We start from the raw sequence: 17,020 nt of genomic DNA on the forward strand, positions 1-17,020 counted from the left end.
CTCGACCTTTATGGGGAAAGAAATAAATAAACCATGCTTTCTTTTTATTTCATCATCCTGTGAATGAAATAAGCGGTTGTAACCTATCAAAAAAATGATATTATTCACCTACTAAATCGGCTGCCGATCGACCTATGGTGTAGATCATATAGGTGTTTTTCTTTTACTAGCAACCTCTTATTTCTTTTTATTAGCACCTAGCCAAAAGCAGTATTAGCTAGTTTTTAATGTCAAACAGTTATTATTGTTATAAATCCACCTATTTAGGGTAGGTAGTATTGCTGTATTTAAGCTTAGCTTTTCAGTTCAAAAATCTGGAACTCTGTGAAGCAACAAGAATCTAATAGGGAAATTCATATTTGCTAATATAGCAATAATAGAAATTTTCTGAGAACTATTTATAACAGAGTGAAGTAATGAATCTACAGCAGCAGCGGGTCTGTCTGTTGTGAGAATCGGGATGATGGGGTGTAAATCTTGCAGATCGCTTCTGATAGGGTCGGGTCTGAGACCTATTGAACGTCCCTCACCTCTGGTATCAAAGACCACACGTAAGAAAGAAACGTTTATTCTTTTGATTTAAGCTGCTGCCATCTTCTTCTTTAAAAAGTTTCTGAGCATACGCTAAGCGTTGTCCAGGTACGAGGTGATAAGAAAAACCGCCCCAATGATTCCAATTAAATGCAAGCGCAGGTAGCCAACGCAGTACCGTACTATATACATAATTCCAGAATGGACGAATATATCACGCTTTCCGCCAGGGGGAGTATGCGTTGGTAAGTACAGCACCTACCTACCTGAGTGAACTGTTAATAATAACTTCATCACAGCCTAACGACCAAGAGGAGCAAAATTGGATGGACCTCGTCCATCATGTATACCGACTACTTCTAGGTGGAGAGCTTGCTCTATCTCCCATCAGCCCGAATATTCAGCGTGTTCTTGATCTGAGGACTGGGACGGGGATCTGGGCGATTGACTTCGCTGAGTATGTGTCATGTTCTGAAGCACCGCTAGATACACTAGGTTGCCATATCTTTCAGCACCCCCTCCTCCCTGTTCAAGCCACTTGGCTTGCTGCTTTTGCTATATTGCGATCTGGGCTGGCTTTGTCTAGGGTCTGTGACCTATCATAGTGTCCAGGTACCCTCCAGTGGCTTCAAAGTCATGTAGTTATAGAATAGCAATCTGCCAAGACAGTAAGTATCAGGAAAAGAGGGTGTTGAAAGATATGGCAACCTACTGTATATTATCTTCCTCATTATATCCGTCTTAATAGAGTGTAGCATAGGTTCCAAGTTAAGCAATAAGTACGACGGATTAGGCAAAAAAGATAGACGATAGACAATCGGATGGACGGATAAAAGGAATGTGATAGAGCCTTAAAAACAAGAAAGCGGACCCAAACAGTACCTACCTAGGTACCTACCTACCTAACATAAGTAGGTAGTAGGTTATACTCCCGGCGGCACGTCATTTATCATGTGTCCTATCCTAACCTAATCTGCAAACAGAAATCACACCGCTTTCGGTGTTGGCACTTACCTAACTCTTAATAAAAAGTACCTAGGTACTTACATATCTGATTGATAACAAGACATCACATCAGAGATCACGTGAAGTGTTAGCTACTAGTTACATGTCACCTACAGCATTACCTGTTCTTCTGTGTGCAACTGACGAAAGACGAAGACAGCAGGTCATCTGACCTGCTGTGATTCTGGTTTCGTACAAATACTAAGGATGAAAGGGAGAGGTTGTTTGTCAAACGACAAAGGTGGTATTTCATTCATATCATAAAACATTACATACATTATCGCATAATAAGTAAACTTCATACAGGCTTATTGTGAACAGGCTTGATGGTATCGTATCAGCTTAGGTATTATGTAAGTTAGGGTAGGTAGATGACTAAAACAATCATTTATCCACCGCCTATCTGGAATCTCTTCTATCAGGATCCGGCGCTGAAATTCGCACGATTGTACGTAAGTGCAAAGAGAGAGAATCGAAACACCCACGTCCGTTCGTAGAAATAAACGTGCCAATGTTGAAACAAGCTGTCCGATAGATATAGGAACGATTTAGGCAACGGTTGAACCTGGGTACGACTTTTGCGGCAGACTGAGCCTGTTGGCTCTGAGGCCGGCGTTCCTCTTGCGGTCCGCCTCCAGCGTCTGTGCGAATTTGCTGCTTGCGCGGATCTGTGGCCCCTTCCAGTAGAAGATGTAGATGGGAATGGTGACAATGAAGGCCAGGCACCCGAGGATAGTGCTCGCCCACTGCAGGTGGAATCGCCCACCGATGTTCGTGTACATCGGTGTCGCGTACATGGCGGAGATACCTGCCAGTAGGTCACGAGCAAATCCGTTGCCTCCTGTTGCAGAGGCAGAGTAGGGTCCGTACGCGGCAACCATATAGTCGATCGTAGCCATGTAGATAGCGTAGTTCGCAATGGCAATCAAACAGGCAAAGATCATGGGTGCGATCCAGGGGGTGTATTCGGGCCCCATGGACGTCCACGCGAAGCCGAACAGGCCAATCGTCTCGAGGGGGGCGATGAAGAGCAGCAGGAGAAGTCGTCGCTCTGCGAGGCGTGCCGCCTCGCCTTCACGCTTCCGGATGAGTCTTTGGCGATGAAGATCAGGGAGGAATATCAAGTAGGAAATGATGTAGCCGACAATGATGGTGATAAAGGAAAGGCCAATGGCAACGGTGCTGAAGTTCCATTGCTTGAACACGAGTGTAAAGGACTCAATGCACGTGAAGATGATAGCGTCGGAAAATCCCGAGAGAAGCGAAAGGAAGAGCACGATGGGCTCCCGGACAAACATCTCAAAAGGCCGGCGCCAGACGCGCAGGACCTCCTTTGCATCTAGACGAGGCTTCTTGAGCTCGTTCGGTCCGTATATGTTCGGGTCCTCCCCGCTTTTGCGGCGCCGTTTGGCCTCTTGGTCCATCAGAATGGTCGAGCGCGTCTCAGTCACAAGGAAGAAGTGCATCAATTGCGTGACACCTCCGAAGATCAACTGAATCCAGAAGTTCCATTGCCATGGCAAGTACGCCTGAATGAGCCCACCAAAGATCGGCCCAATGCTGGTACCGCCCACAGACGAGAGCACGACGTATGCGACAGCGAATCCCTGATTATCTGGCTCCCACATGTCTGCCGTCATGCCCAAGGTGACCGAGCCACCAGCAGAAGAGAGACCGCCAAGGAAACGGCCGACGATCAGTGAGCCAAAGTTGGGCGCCAGAGCACAAGGTAGCTGCCAAATATTGACGAGGCATAGACTGAGCTGCATGATCGGCCATCTTCCAAATTCCTCACTCCACGGGGCCCACAGCTCACAACCAAAGGCATAGGCGACAAGGAAGATCATCTGCCCGACCCTTGCCGCTTGCTCACTGACGTTGAAATGCTCCGAAAGAGGAACAACAGCATTTGGATAGACACTGGTATTGAAGTTCATTGACATCTGCACCGTGAAGATGACGGTTAGAATGGTCCATTTCTTGTACCAGGGGAAAGAGAACCCCAGCTTGTCATAGCAGTCATCCTCCGTTATCTCTCGCTTTCCATCCTCTCGTACCGTACCCGGTAGGTCATTCTCGTACTCTTTTTCCAGACTGACATTTTCTGTATGTGTTTGCTCTGGTGGAGAGTTATCGCGGGCATTCAAGGTGGTCGGACTGCCATTGTTGTCAGGAACACCCTTCTTCTCAGGAACCTCCTCCTTCTCCACCTCTAAATCAAAGGAATCCCGGGGAGATATGTTCTCGGATGACATGGTTCGAAGACCTCGGAAGTAGGAGTATAACTGAGAAAAATAAAGGCTTAATGATAGATATTCAAATTTCAAATGTTCACCTCTCGTCCAGAGCACAAAATTACAGAGAGCGAAGTCTGGATGAAAAGAAAGAATGAATTGAAAAGGAGAAGGCTCGGTGTATCGTGGTGAACCATCGGACGTTAAGAGAATCGACAGGAGAAAGTGTCAACTACGTCATGAAGTACTTAAATCGTCGACCCCGTCCGCAGTCCATCAGATGCACATCGGAACGATAGTAGCCGATTGAGGCCGCCCATTTCCCATTGTGCTTCTCTAGCGACCCTCCACTTCAGCCCTTTGGGACCGGGGGGGGCCACAGAGCCGTGGAGATATCGACTGGGGGCAAACCGTTCCAGAGAAGCACGCGGGACATGATATGCAGAGGTGTTCAAGGTCGAGATAACTCGTGAGGTGAGCCCAGGCGGTGGGCCTGAGGTGCCAAGACAGGCGATCTGCCGGCACAGCGCTTATCGGGACTTCCGAAAAGGGCACACCGCCCGCGCAGCACCGCCCCGGGTGCGTGCCCTGCGTCGGAAGCCGCGCTCGGGCTCGGGTGCACGAGTCAGCCGTTTCCGGTGACGCAATGTGTCGGCTTCGGTTGGCCGCACCGCAGCTGTCGTGAACGTGCTGTGGACCGGGCACCTATCAAGTCGCACGCTGTTCACTTGAACGATGACATCAATCTGGGTCGCTAATTGTGCCCGGATTATGCATCGAAACAGCGCAGATGCACACTGCATTCAAAAACAGGATCTCAGCGACAAACTGACCATCGCACAGCGGAACCAGTCTTTCCCAATTGGACCTGTCCCTTGTAGCCTAGTATCACGCCATCGTGCGCGTAAAGCAAAACCTGAATGGTTTTGGTACGGTGTCATCCGAATGCATATCATGCATCTGTCACCCGAAAAGCGTATTATTAACATGTGTCATCAAGGTGGCGCAAAGATAGGTGGAGAATGGTGGGCTGAGTCGGTAGCCTTAACCAAATCGCAGAGCTGTGTGTATAGCAGGTCAGGTCAAGCGCACCTGACAGCGACTGAATATGATTTCATATTGTCAGGGGTCTGTGGAGGGTAACACCGCTTCATATGATTGCATGTTACCTAATATTTCTCGAGATTCGGATCGACTTTGTGTTGCGATATCCTGACCTCTGCTAGAGCCCTGAAAGATCTCCCGCAGACGTCCAGATCAAGGTCCAGAGGTGGCATTGCTCCCTATATGCGTATTTGGAGAGGACCAACCGGAAACACAATCATCCGGTTCTCGATAAAGACCATGCGATCACCTATTTCAGACTGAGTCAGATACACTGAGGCTTTATAGTAAACCACATATCTGAATGGATCTTGATTCATCTAGATGAATCTGCAGTGGTCATGCAAGAAAATGCCGCAAATACCTACTACTTAACGTGCGCCCATCTGTACCTGTCATAGCTGGCGCTATGTGTTACCGTCTGTTAAATGTCCAGACAACAAGTTACCTGTACAATGCACAATAAAAGCCTTATAACTGGCTTCTATATTTAAATATGTTGGCATCAAGACGATCCATGGCCGTCATGCAGCCTTGGGCAGCATACTAAACGACAACGTGGTTTCGTGGTTGCCGGTTCGATCTGCATGCGGTCAACGTGGGGAAGATCTGAGGTGTGCTTATTATTAATCTCAACTCTGATTCGGTTCAGGGGCAGTTCCTGGAGTTAAGACACCCCATAGTCACGGGTTGCGAGAGCACAAATGTAAAGGTTCAGGGCTCATTGTTAGTTTCTTCGTCCACCGGTGAAGCGACGTCACCACCACGGTCACGAGTAACTGCGGTCTAGGACCCCACTTTTACTCTCCGACTGCGCCCCGCGTATTGCGGCTCGTCTCGTTCTGCCCCGCGCCGTCGATGGCCACAACATGCGACCTTGATACAATTGCATTGGACCTTCTGTCTATCGGATTTTACATGGCAAAGCCTCGATTGATTTTCTTTTTCCGCCCATTCGATCGTTTACTCGAACCCTAGCCGCTGTGCTGATGACCGGCCTGTCGTAACGCCCTTTGCTGCTGTGGATATCCCGCTACCGAGCGGACCTTCTCATTTCATTGAAACGCGTTTATGCTGATTTACCTTAATTTGATATTTGTAATATTTATTTTTCTCTCAGGCGGATTTTAAGTATGGAGGAACAAGTAAATAGACTGGTTGGGAAGACCTGGGGTGAGTCCACGTGCCTTGTAGCCTGACCCCCAGATAGTTCGAGTTATCCCGTGCAGCAAACGCGCATCTGCAGGAAGGCGATCGTTATAAGCAAAGGTATGTTGACAGCTTTGTTAATAGCGAAATTTCTTTCTACGCCTCCAAACGCTCGCTTGATGATCGCGATTAGTGGGATTCCGGGCTCAGGCAAGACCTCGCTTGCCGGCACCATGACCGAGCGTGTCAACCAACTCTATGCCAGAGAACACCCGGGTTTACCTCCTATATCGACTTGTGTCCCAATGGACGGATATCATCTTACGCGCGCCCAGCTTGCCGCTATGCCAGATCCAGAGCACGCATTCGCCCGGCGAGGCGCGGCATTTACATTCGATCCGGACAAGTTCTTGACGCTGGTCAAGACGCTGCGCGAGGAGTTGATGCCGAAAACTAAGACAGTTTATGCGCCCAGTTTCGACCATGCGGTCAAAGACCCCGTTGAGAATGATATCCCCATTCTCCCCACGTCTCGGGTCATCTTCTTCGAAGGGAACTATCTGAGCCTGAACAAAGAACCATGGAAAAATGCTGCCGAGCTGATGGATGAGCTTTGGTTTGTGGAGGTAGATTTTGAGACGGCGCGGAAGAGGTTAATTCGGAGGCACGTCAGGGCGGGGATCGCCAAGGATGAGGCAGAGGCGGACAAACGAGTCAGGGAGAACGACTTGGTGAATGGCCGAGAGATCGTGGACTGCAGGATGGATGTACAGGAGATTGTTATCAGCAAGGAGGATCCAGCTTGGGAACATTGAGCGTCAAGTATGTCAGGTATCGGTCAACGGGCGATAGGTGGAGATGGCGGTGAAATTAGAGTCCAACATCAGGGAAGTGGTGAGCGCACCAGGTGGCCGAGCGAGCGGCTCCCAAGCTGAAGCTCGGGGCAGTCTGAAAATTCGATGAATATATATAATAATCCAGATGACAAATGCAGACACCAGCTGCAAACTACAACATGTCCTACAGCTTTGTCCTGTGGCACAACTATGGATCTTCTTCGAAGGAAGACTTTAGATGAAGTTTTACTATGAATTGGAGATCTGAATTCTGAAAGACTAATGGAATGGATAATTTATACCAGATGTTTCTAAGCCCAAGGCTCCATTTCAGATGCTTTTGCTGTAAAATACATTACTGGATTGGGAAGCTACATAGGTACGTTGTTAGGCCAGCGAAAGATACGGTGATGTAGACTCCCCTGGAGCCTTGCTAAGTTGAACACGTACCAAAATACCAAAGATGGGCAAATTGACGAACGCACTTTCAATAAACACAACTAGCTGACCACAGTAAATTTGTGACTATTCGCGAGTCGAGGCGCGTTGATGGTGCTCCAGAAATAGTAGTGCCCAAGTTAGCAGAATGCTTAGTCAGCATATTTCCAGCGGCGGAGCCCCTGACGCCAAACCGATCTTCGTTAGACCGGTCTCACCTGGGGTTTGATCGCGACCTTCGCGGCGGCACCGCGGAGAGACCGTCGGGTGGATCTGGATCCAGGGCCGAAATGCTTCTTTGTCTCCCTTTCTTCACCTTCTCACCCAACTCGCTCCTTCGTCACAGAACGATCTTTCACACTCCTTTGCACATTAAATTTTGATTTTAACCATAGTCACTCTTTTCTGCGCTGCTCTCAGCCTTTGCTCAGTCGGTCCTTTCGATTGTTTTCGCCCCGCGGCATCGTTGACGATCAGTTTTCTCCGCTTTCAGTCACTCCACCATGCACTTCACCAAATCAACTTTTGTTCTTTCACTCCTGGCTCTCTGCCACATCGCCGTGGCTGCTGAACCTCCTGCGTGTCTTCTTTCGGCCCTCGGGTACGTCTTGCCTCGACTCATTACATTGATGAAAATGATCGTTCTGACTCCTCGGAAAGCACCACCCAGCCTAACCCTGCCGACCTCAAAGCTGTTTGCGTCACCAATGCTACCAAGACTACGGACAAGATTACCAGTGATTGCGGGGATGACACTCAGGCTGCCTTGAAGTACTTCTCGGACACCTGCTCCTCGGCCGGCTACAAAGTTGGTATGTGTCATTGTCGTCTACATTCTGCCGCATGCTCAAGATTCTGTGCTTTGCTACTAACTCAGCCTCTTCAGATGTTCCCACTTCTAAGAGCCACGGCACTCTCACCACTGACAGCGCTTCCGCCACTGGCTCCAGCCCCTCCGGCTTCGTTACTGCTACTGCAACTGGCTCTGCTTCCACAGGCTCTTCTGACTCTTCCAGCACCAGCACTGGTTCCAGCTCTTCAAGCGCCGCTAGCGCCTCCCCATCCGCCTTCGAAGGTGCTGCGTCGCCCAACAGGGTTGGCTCCGCTGCTGCTTTCGCAGCTGCCGTGTTTGTTGGAGTGGCCGCTGTTCTGTAAAGTCGACCAGCCGTCCCCCGTTATTTTGAGATTTAGAACGATTGGTCCGATATACACAGAAAATTTGAATGTTTCATCAGACATTTATCTGGCCATATTTTACATCTTTTCTAGGATCTTCCACTCGAAACGGGTCGCACGATTCGATTCGGGTGTGAATTCATTTTATTACTGCTTTGAAAACAGAAAAACCGACGTTCAGTAGTGGCGGGTTGTTCCGCTTCTATAAACTGTAACAATGGTGCATCCGGATATAGGGTCATTCATTGATTCTGATTCGTATTCTTGATAAATTCCCTGTACTTTTGTAAATGTATGATTCGTCTTCTGCTAATTGCGAGCTGAAATGGCGAAATCGGTGTGCATTGCAGCAACGGCATTCTTTTATACTAATAGTTTCTCTACGTAAAAAGGACTTGTGGGGATCGGTCTTTCCAGCTGAATAAGCATGACCAAAAACCAGTAACGACATTCAACGTGCATCTATGAAAGTGCTGATGCCACGCGGAAATCTCTAGGTGTATCCCGACCCGAGTGGCAACACGCATCACGTGATATACCGATCGTGCGACTTCGGCCCGCCGTATCTCATAAGCAAAGGGAACCCATTTAGTCAAAACACGAAAATCGCGTGTTTCCGCCAAAGGCACGCGTTTTGGCGGGAGACATCAAATACTCGCTCTCGGCCCCTCCGCCCTCTTCTTCCTCTCCGTCCTCTCCTCAATTCTCATCCTCGACTTCTCCCATTTCCTGGACCCCTTTTTCCTTTCTCCCTTATTAATCTTGCTTGCTGGGTCGAGGACAAAAATTTGATACCCTTTCTTTACCTCGTTTTAGTCCTTCCCCACTATCCTGACGTGTCCAGCGTGAACACATTCTCTCCCATAGAACGTCAAGATGTTTGTCTACAAGAGAGGCAAGTATCCAAGGCTTTCAATATCTTAACAAAGCCAGAGATATGAAATATTTCTTTAGATTCCAGCTCCGCATTGTTCTTGCCACCTGCTTGCCTGGCATTAGGTACTAATGATGATGCCCCACTACAGATGGACGCAAAGAGCGTGTACAATTCGACAAGATCACAGCCCGTGTGTCGAGGCTTTGCTACGGCCTCGACCCGGAGCATGTCGATGCTGCTGCCATAACTCAGAAGGTCATCTCGGGTGTCTACCAGGGTGTGACCACCGTCGAGTTGGACAACCTGGTAAGTCTTTCTTGCGTCCACGTTCGGAGACGAATGGGGCTGTCACTAACTATTCCCTCTATTAGGCTGCTGAGACCGCGGCGTATATGACCGTTACCCACCCAGACTATGCAATCCTCGCTGCGCGTATAGCCGTGTCGAACCTGCACAAGCAGACGAAGAAGCAGTTTTCCCTGGTTATCTCAGACCTGTACCACTATGTCAACCCGAAGAACGGCCAGCCCGCTCCGATGATATCGAAGGAAACATATGAGGTCGTTATGAAACATGCGGACGAATTGAACTCCGCCATCGTGTATGACCGTGACTTCAACTATCAATATTTCGGATTCAAGACCCTGGAGCGCTCATACTTGCTTCGGATCAATGGCAAGGTTGCGGAACGTCCCCAGCACATGATTATGCGTGTTGCTGTTGGAATCCACGGTGATGACATTGAGAAGGTCATTGAGACGTACAACCTGATGTCCCAGAAGTACTTCACTCATGCTTCTCCAACCCTGTTCAACGCCGGTACTCCTCAGCCGCAGCTCGCCTCCTGCTTCCTCGTCGACATGAAGGAAGACAGCATTGAGGGTATTTACGACACTCTCAAGACTTGTGCGCTGATCTCAAAGACCGCTGGTGGTATTGGTCTCAACATCCACCGTATCCGCGCCACCGGCTCCTACATCTCTGGTACCAATGGATCTTCCAACGGAATTGTCCCCATGCTCCGGGTCTTCAACAACACTGCCAGATACGTCGACCAGGGAGGAAACAAGCGCCCTGGTGCTTTCGCTATCTACCTGGAGCCTTGGCACTCTGATATCTTCGACTTCTTGGATCTTCGCAAGAACCACGGCAAGGAAGAAGTTAGAGCTCGTGATCTCTTCTACGCTCTCTGGACTCCGGACCTCTTCATGAAGCGTGTCGAGGCGAACGGTGACTGGACACTGTTCTGCCCCAACGAGGCTCCTGGCCTCGCTGATGTGTACGGCGAGGAGTTCGAGGCTCTTTACCACAAGTAAGCATTTTCACCTCCGAACTTTCAAAAACCAAGCTAACCTGTAATTAGGTATGAGCAAGAAGGCAGAGGCCGCAGGACTGTTAAGGCTCAGAAACTTTGGTACGCCATTCTCGAGGCGCAGACGGAGACCGGAACCCCATTCATGCTGTACAAGGATGCTTGCAACAGGAAGAGCAACCAGAAGAACCTGGGTACTATCCGCAGCTCCAACCTCTGCACTGAGATTATCGAGTATAGCGCCCCTGACGAGGTTGCTGTCTGCAACTTGGCCTCTCTTGCATTGCCTACCTTCGTCGACGCTGCCCGTGGCGAGTATGACTTTGGCAAGCTGCACGAGGTCACCCAGGTCCTCGTTCGCAACTTGAACAAGATCATCGATATCAACTACTACCCTGTTCCAGAGGCCAAGAAGAGCAACCTCCGCCACCGTCCGATTGCTCTTGGTGTCAATGGTCTTGCCGATGCATTCCTTGCACTGCGCTTGCCATTCGACTCTCCTGAGGCTAGGCAGCTGAACATTCAGATCTTCGAGACTATCTACCACGGTGCCCTCACCGCGTCGGTCGAGTTGGCCAAGCAGCATGGCACGTATGAGACATATGAAGGCTCGCCAGTCTCCCAGGGAATTCTCCAGTATGACATGTGGGACAGGACTCCCACTGACCTCTGGGATTGGAGCTCGCTGAAGGCTGAGATCGCCAAGCACGGTGTCCGCAACAGCTTGCTCGTGGCTCCTATGCCCACTGCGAGCACCAGTCAGATCCTCGGCTTTAATGAATGCTTCGAGCCCTACACCTCGAACATCTATTCCCGTCGTGTTCTTGCCGGCGAGTTCCAAGTTGTCAACCCCTGGCTGCTCAAGGATCTTGTCGACCTTGGCCTCTGGTCTGACAACATGAAGAACCGTATCATTGCCGAAGGTGGTTCTATTCAGAACATTCCCAACATCCCTGCAGACATCAAGGCCCTCTACAAGACAGTGTGGGAGATCTCGCAGCGCCATATCCTTCAGATGGCTGCTGACCGTGGTGCGTTCATCGACCAGTCTCAGTCTCTCAACATTCACATGAAGGAGCCTACTATGGGCAAGATTACCAGCATGCACTTCGCTGGGTGGAAGATGGGTCTGAAGACTGGCATGTACTACCTTCGTACTATGGCTGCCTCCGCTCCAATTCAGTTTACTGTGGACCAGGAGCAGCTCAAGGTCGCCGACACCAACGTCGCGCGGACCAACAACCTCAAGAGGCGGGGCCTGGGTGCAGGCAACTCCACAAGCTCGTACTCGGCCGTTCCTCGTCCCATGTACGAACAGAACCAGCCCAACACCCCTGTTTCCGCTGTCAGTGGCAGGGCGAACGGTTTGGCTGGGCATGATAGCCCTCGAACCCTTGCTGCCGAGCCATCAGCTGCCCTGGACCGTGATGAGGAGCTGCCCGGGCCGGCCATGAACGGCAGGAAGAACACCCAGGAGGAGGACGCGGAAGACAAGAGCGAGGAGCGCGAACATGACATTTACTCTCAGAAAGTCATTGCTTGCAGCATCGAGAACGGCGAGGCCTGCCTGATGTGCAGCGGCTGAGCTACCTGCCCTTATTTGTGTTTCAATATCCCTCACCTGATTATCTGTCATGCGTTGAATTTTTTTTTTGATGCTCTGTTTACGAACTTGATGTTGATGCCTGTTCAGTTTAGTTGGCTTGTTATCCCTGCCCTTTGTCAATGTGTGGCCGATGGTCCTATGAACAAAAAAGCAGCTGCACGCCCCCGATTTTACGATTTCCACCGTCTACGATCCGCATGTTCAGTACTTTGTTTGCGTTTTTGCTTCGTACCGTATCATGTGGTAATTATGGCGCCTGGTTCTAGTTTGGTCTAGATAATTGATAGTATAGGAATGCGAGTCAGTTTTCAAATAGAAATGTCCTTCCTATGTACCCTCTTGGCTAAGTCGCTATATATTGATATTTCAGAAAGGGTAACAGGTGAACAGGTTTATAAGTGCCTAAGGTAGGAATGATAGGTACAGTACACGGCAGGCTTGCTTGACCGATGATTGCAACTTATACTTATATACACTTGTTGGCAATAACTTACGGGACAGAAAAGTATTCAAGAGGTAAAAAAGACAGCCTAATTTTCTTCATCAATCTTACATAGAATGCTAAGCTAAAACAAAAGGATAGGTCTCCAAGCAAGATTCACCGAAGGCCACCGCGTCCACACAGGCGCCCCCCTCAACCAGACTGATCCTAATTCCCTGGACTCGGCCCACGATATGGACAGATACGTTGAGCTTCATCGCGCCTCGGCCTGGTTGTACGCTGTCTCTACCATCTTGGAGTGAGAATCTGCCACCCGAATAACCCTCTGTCAATTTTAACCAAGGATTGTCACCCTTTCTGGCTGACTACGGTCAATACAACAAACTACTCTCTTTCTCTGTGTCCAACACATCGACGCCCAGGTGCAGACGTATGTTCGCGCGCTGCAGGATGCGGGTGTTGGCGAATTTGAATTGGAGGCATGAATGCCCTTGATCTATCTCTATACCTTCTATTAAAAAAAAAGGAAGGATAAATAGTTTCTGTTTCTGTTCTGTTTGACGAGGGCAGATGGATGGGAAATTGTCAAATTCTTCTTTCTAGGAACCAGGTGCTGTCTGTACATGTACAGTCCTTGTGTGACATTACACATGATACGTCACTGTGCATATTTGTCACTCACTCAATCAATTAATGAATGAATTACTCGAACAGCGCTTGTGTACCTACCTACCTACCTAACTGTATGACATACATACATACATTCTGTACAAAGGTACTCTAAGTACTTTTCTTTCTTGTTCATGCTAGCTAGCTACCTAGCTAGCCTATAATTCCACTGACAAATATAAGACTATCTACAATTTGTGCAACATACCTGGACTACCACTACTACTGTGCCAGTCAGATGTCATGTGCTTTGCTTTGCTTTGCTTTGCTTTGCTTTGCTTTGCTTTGCTTTGCTTTGCTTTGCTTTGCTTTGCTTTGCTTTGCTTTGCTTTGCTTTGCTTTGCTTTGCTTTGCTTTGCTTTGTTTTGTATTAGAAACACCAATCCAGATGGATGCTTACTTGGTAGGTACCTAACTTACAAAGAAACTTACATATAAAAAATGTGATCATGTGGCCAATTCTCAAAAAGCTATCCACTGCATCCACTGAGGATGGAATTGGGAATCTGTCTGTCCTGTCCTGTCCTGTCCTGTCCTGGCCAGTGGCAATAATGTTAGAGCCTTTGTCTTTGTCTGGCCTGCTCATGCTGGCTCTTCACCTGACCTGACCTGACCTGACCTGAGTCTGTTACCCTACCTACCCTATTGCATGGAGTAAGTAGGTAGGTGGGTAGGCAGCAGCAAGTGTTCGAGTCCGAGTCCACCTGCACTAAACCTATTATGCTACTAAGGTTATACCTAGGCTCGTTGGCCTAGACTCAGAGCATTCCGAGACAGGAAGGCTTACGCGCGCTCGCCTAGTCAACCGAATCCACCTTCAAGTTATCCGAAGAATAGGCATCTATACAGCGGAGGTTAGGTAGGGAGTGGGGCTTCGGTGCCTATGAGGAACGATCAAGTGATGGATCACCTATCTCCATCCAACAAAGACAGATGCGGGGTTCTTCATTTTCACAACCTAAAGCTTTTTTTGTCATGTGGCAACATGCTTGTAATGCTGTCTCATTGAATGTTTCTGTCCGGGTGGTTTCTTCGTTGGTGGTACTGGTCTGTACATACGTATATGCTTGGATTGCCACTTGAGAAGATTTTTGGCCCATTTAGACTTTTTTTTCAGCGGGTAGTATAGCGAAAATCTGCCGGTATGGTCCGGGAGGCGGAAGGTGTGGCATCCAGGTTTGCCTGCAACTTGTTCAGAGGCATGGATGGGCTTTCTATTGAATCAACCAGGAAGCTGGAAAAAACTCGTGGACTGGCTGTTGAGATCTTACAAAGATATTCAATAGATCCCAGTAGGAACAAAAGGACAGGAACAAAAAAAATACTGCTCAAAGGGTGTGTTAGACGGGGAAGCATACGCTCATCGCCAATAGAGACGACCATAAAGAGTAATCCCGAAATTGATACACAACGGATACCATCGCATTACAAATGGACCTTACTCAAAGGCAATGTAACCGACAAAAAGATACGCTGTGTCGGATAGAAGCCAGCAAACCTGTTCCTTGCTCGGTGTGGTGAGAGACTCTGGGATCGAGTCCAAGGTATATGGCCGAACCAATGATTTCAGATTTCTGCCTGCTTGCCCCATGTAAGCGCATTGAAAAGATTTTTCCCGGCGTTGACTGTGAGATCGATGCTGATATAATCATGTGGCGAGGGAGTTGCTGTTGATCGCAAGCCATGCAAACAGGGCATACGACGACGTCTGCTTGGCATCGGGGAAGGATCGGGTTCGGGTTCGGGTTCCCTTCCAGGCTTTCCCATTCCCAAGCCGCAAGTCAGGCCTGGGAACAGGAACAGCGAAGACGAGCCATGGAAAGCAGGCTAGGAGCACGCATGCAACGTGCGAGGGAGGAGGAGGAGGAGGAGGAGGAGGAGGAGGGGAAGGAACATGGAACAAGAGCTGGAGATGGACGGTCAGCCTGTCAGGTCAGTCTTATCGATCAGATCAAAAGTCCCGACGTCAGCTACGCGTTCAGGCCACACCCTATGGAGGTTAAAGATGGGCCGAGTGCATAGCTTTGTATTCTAGATGGAGTTTCGGGGACAACCCCTCTTCCTGCGAACAGTGTGATTGGCATACGCAACTGACACAAGCTTAGAGCAAAATACCGCACCTGTGGGGTATGCGAGAGGGGACTTTTGAAGAAGTTCGAGGATGGAGATCCAGACCGTTGCAGTGGAGAAGGAATCTCGCGAACCTGCTGGCCGTCAGGGACGGAGTTCAGGAACCGATACTGCTCATCCAAAGGCGTTTCGAGAGCCACGCAGCACGTCTCTGATACGGCCAGACTGCCCCGCCGTAGAACGTGGACCACGTGTATCGGGATCCCGACGATGTGGTTGCCACGAGAGCATTGGTATGTGCGTCCAGCGGAGATGCCTGTGCGCCTTCCCTGCCGGACAGAGATCTGCAGTTATTCTCCTAGGGTTCCTGATCACCGCTGTCTTTCGGGAGGGAGCCCGATCGACCCGATGGCGAGAACATTTGCCTCCGCGTTGAAAAGTCTGAAGAGGGGTAAAGTCTGGGTAGGATGATGGATGTTCTTCTGCAGCATCGCCGGACTTGGTATAAGGTCACCAAGCGAGGCACGACATTGGCTCAAGGTTCTTGCGGAGAGCAGGCCTGGGGGGGGCGGTGGGGCGCTTGGCCGACAGGGCGGCCGTGAGTGGTGCGTTCCTTCAGAATCCGCATAGAGCCCGTAGGCCATGTAATGTACCTTGGGTCTCGCGCACCAGAGTCCGGTTCCCTGGGGGCGAGTTGCGCAGGTTTTGTGGTAGCAGTGCTGGGCGTGCCTGGTTGGCAGGCTCTGACTGCGCGGGTGCTTCTGCCGGGGGCGACAGGCCCAAGGCATGGCGCGCGGCCCTAACTACCGCACGGTACCTCTTTCCCCTGGCTAGATGCGCCATGTCCCGTGCCTGGGCCTGGCCCTGATGCCGACCCGTGCCTTCCAGCGTCAGGGCTGAGCGCTGGAAAACCCTACTGTGCCTGGCCAAGACCGGTTCCTGGCAGGGTTACGCAGCCTCAGGCTGTTCTTCCAATCGCGGCATGCCGGGTTGCGATCCCCGTCAGGCACAGCACTCTGGCCCCGGTGAAAAAGTTTCTCACAGGGCGATGCCAACGCAGAACACGACGCATCTGGTAACTCCGCGGATTCCAAGAATCTGATATCTGGTTCCTGTTGTGGAACTCGGGATATCAGAGTAGATAATCAGACAGCAATGGACAAAGTCCTGGGAAATGTGGACCGGCAGTGGTAGACATCCGTCGACAGACCCCGCCTGGACAAAGACAGATGGAAGAAGCAGTGGGCATCCGGCTCATTAGAGTGTCTGCAGTTTGCCCGTCCAGGCCCATGGTTGCGTGGCTGGCCCGGCGTTTGCGCCTGCCCCTGGTGGTTCCCACAGATCCACCATCCTCTTGACCATCTCTTGCCTCTTTTCCCTTCACTGTGCTCTGCATCCCATTCTCTCCTTATTTAAACGGCCTCGATCCCCCGGATCTGCCCTTCCTTCTCTCACCACGCTTCTCGACGTTGTCTGAGACAGTCATTCACTTCTATCCCGCTTGTCGGTTTCTCATTCACTCCCTGAGGCGCACCGCATCCAATCCTTCCTGCTGTGCAGACTTCACTGCT

At 50.0% G+C, this 17,020-nt stretch overlaps 5 protein-coding genes across 5 annotated transcripts; 3 read left to right on the plus strand and 2 right to left on the minus strand.

Moving 5' to 3' along the window:
* Nucleotides 1-2,084: 2,084 nt before the first annotated feature.
* Nucleotides 2,085-3,791, minus strand: VTN00DRAFT_1419 (uncharacterized protein; the record flags this gene model as incomplete). The annotated part of the gene is made up of 1 exon (XM_069427524.1): nucleotides 2,085-3,791. The coding sequence occupies one exon, from the start codon at nucleotides 3,789-3,791 to the stop codon at nucleotides 2,085-2,087; it is 1,707 nt and encodes a 568-aa protein (XP_069292121.1).
* Nucleotides 3,792-6,007: 2,216 nt separating this feature from the next.
* Nucleotides 6,008-6,838, plus strand: VTN00DRAFT_1420 (uncharacterized protein; the record flags this gene model as incomplete). The annotated part of the gene is made up of 2 exons (XM_069427526.1): nucleotides 6,008-6,047; nucleotides 6,168-6,838. 2 exons carry the CDS (start codon nucleotides 6,008-6,010, stop codon nucleotides 6,836-6,838), a joined length of 711 nt encoding a protein of 236 aa, XP_069292122.1.
* Nucleotides 6,839-7,800: 962 nt separating this feature from the next.
* Nucleotides 7,801-8,452, plus strand: VTN00DRAFT_1421 (uncharacterized protein; the record flags this gene model as incomplete). The annotated part of the gene is made up of 3 exons (XM_069427527.1): nucleotides 7,801-7,898; nucleotides 7,958-8,109; nucleotides 8,184-8,452. 3 exons carry the CDS (start codon nucleotides 7,801-7,803, stop codon nucleotides 8,450-8,452), a joined length of 519 nt encoding a protein of 172 aa, XP_069292123.1.
* An 897-nt stretch (nucleotides 8,453-9,349) lies between these two features.
* VTN00DRAFT_1422 (uncharacterized protein) lies at nucleotides 9,350-12,247 on the plus strand (the record flags this gene model as incomplete). Its single annotated transcript, XM_069427528.1, has 4 exons — nucleotides 9,350-9,368; nucleotides 9,499-9,656; nucleotides 9,722-10,662; nucleotides 10,714-12,247. 4 exons carry the CDS (start codon nucleotides 9,350-9,352, stop codon nucleotides 12,245-12,247), a joined length of 2,652 nt encoding a protein of 883 aa, XP_069292124.1.
* Nucleotides 12,248-15,027: 2,780 nt separating this feature from the next.
* Nucleotides 15,028-16,521, minus strand: VTN00DRAFT_1423 (uncharacterized protein; the record flags this gene model as incomplete). The annotated part of the gene is made up of 4 exons (XM_069427529.1): nucleotides 15,028-15,285; nucleotides 15,500-15,793; nucleotides 16,119-16,388; nucleotides 16,492-16,521. The coding sequence occupies 4 exons, from the start codon at nucleotides 16,519-16,521 to the stop codon at nucleotides 15,028-15,030; spliced, it is 852 nt and encodes a 283-aa protein (XP_069292125.1).
* Nucleotides 16,522-17,020: the final 499 nt, after the last annotated feature.

The sequence above is a fragment of the Thermoascus crustaceus genome (assembly GCF_041956765.1).
Source record: "Thermoascus crustaceus strain CBS 181.67 unplaced genomic scaffold VTN00scaffold_1, whole genome shotgun sequence".
In the NCBI taxonomy this organism is placed as follows: Eukaryota; Fungi; Ascomycota; class Eurotiomycetes; order Eurotiales; family Thermoascaceae; genus Thermoascus; species Thermoascus crustaceus.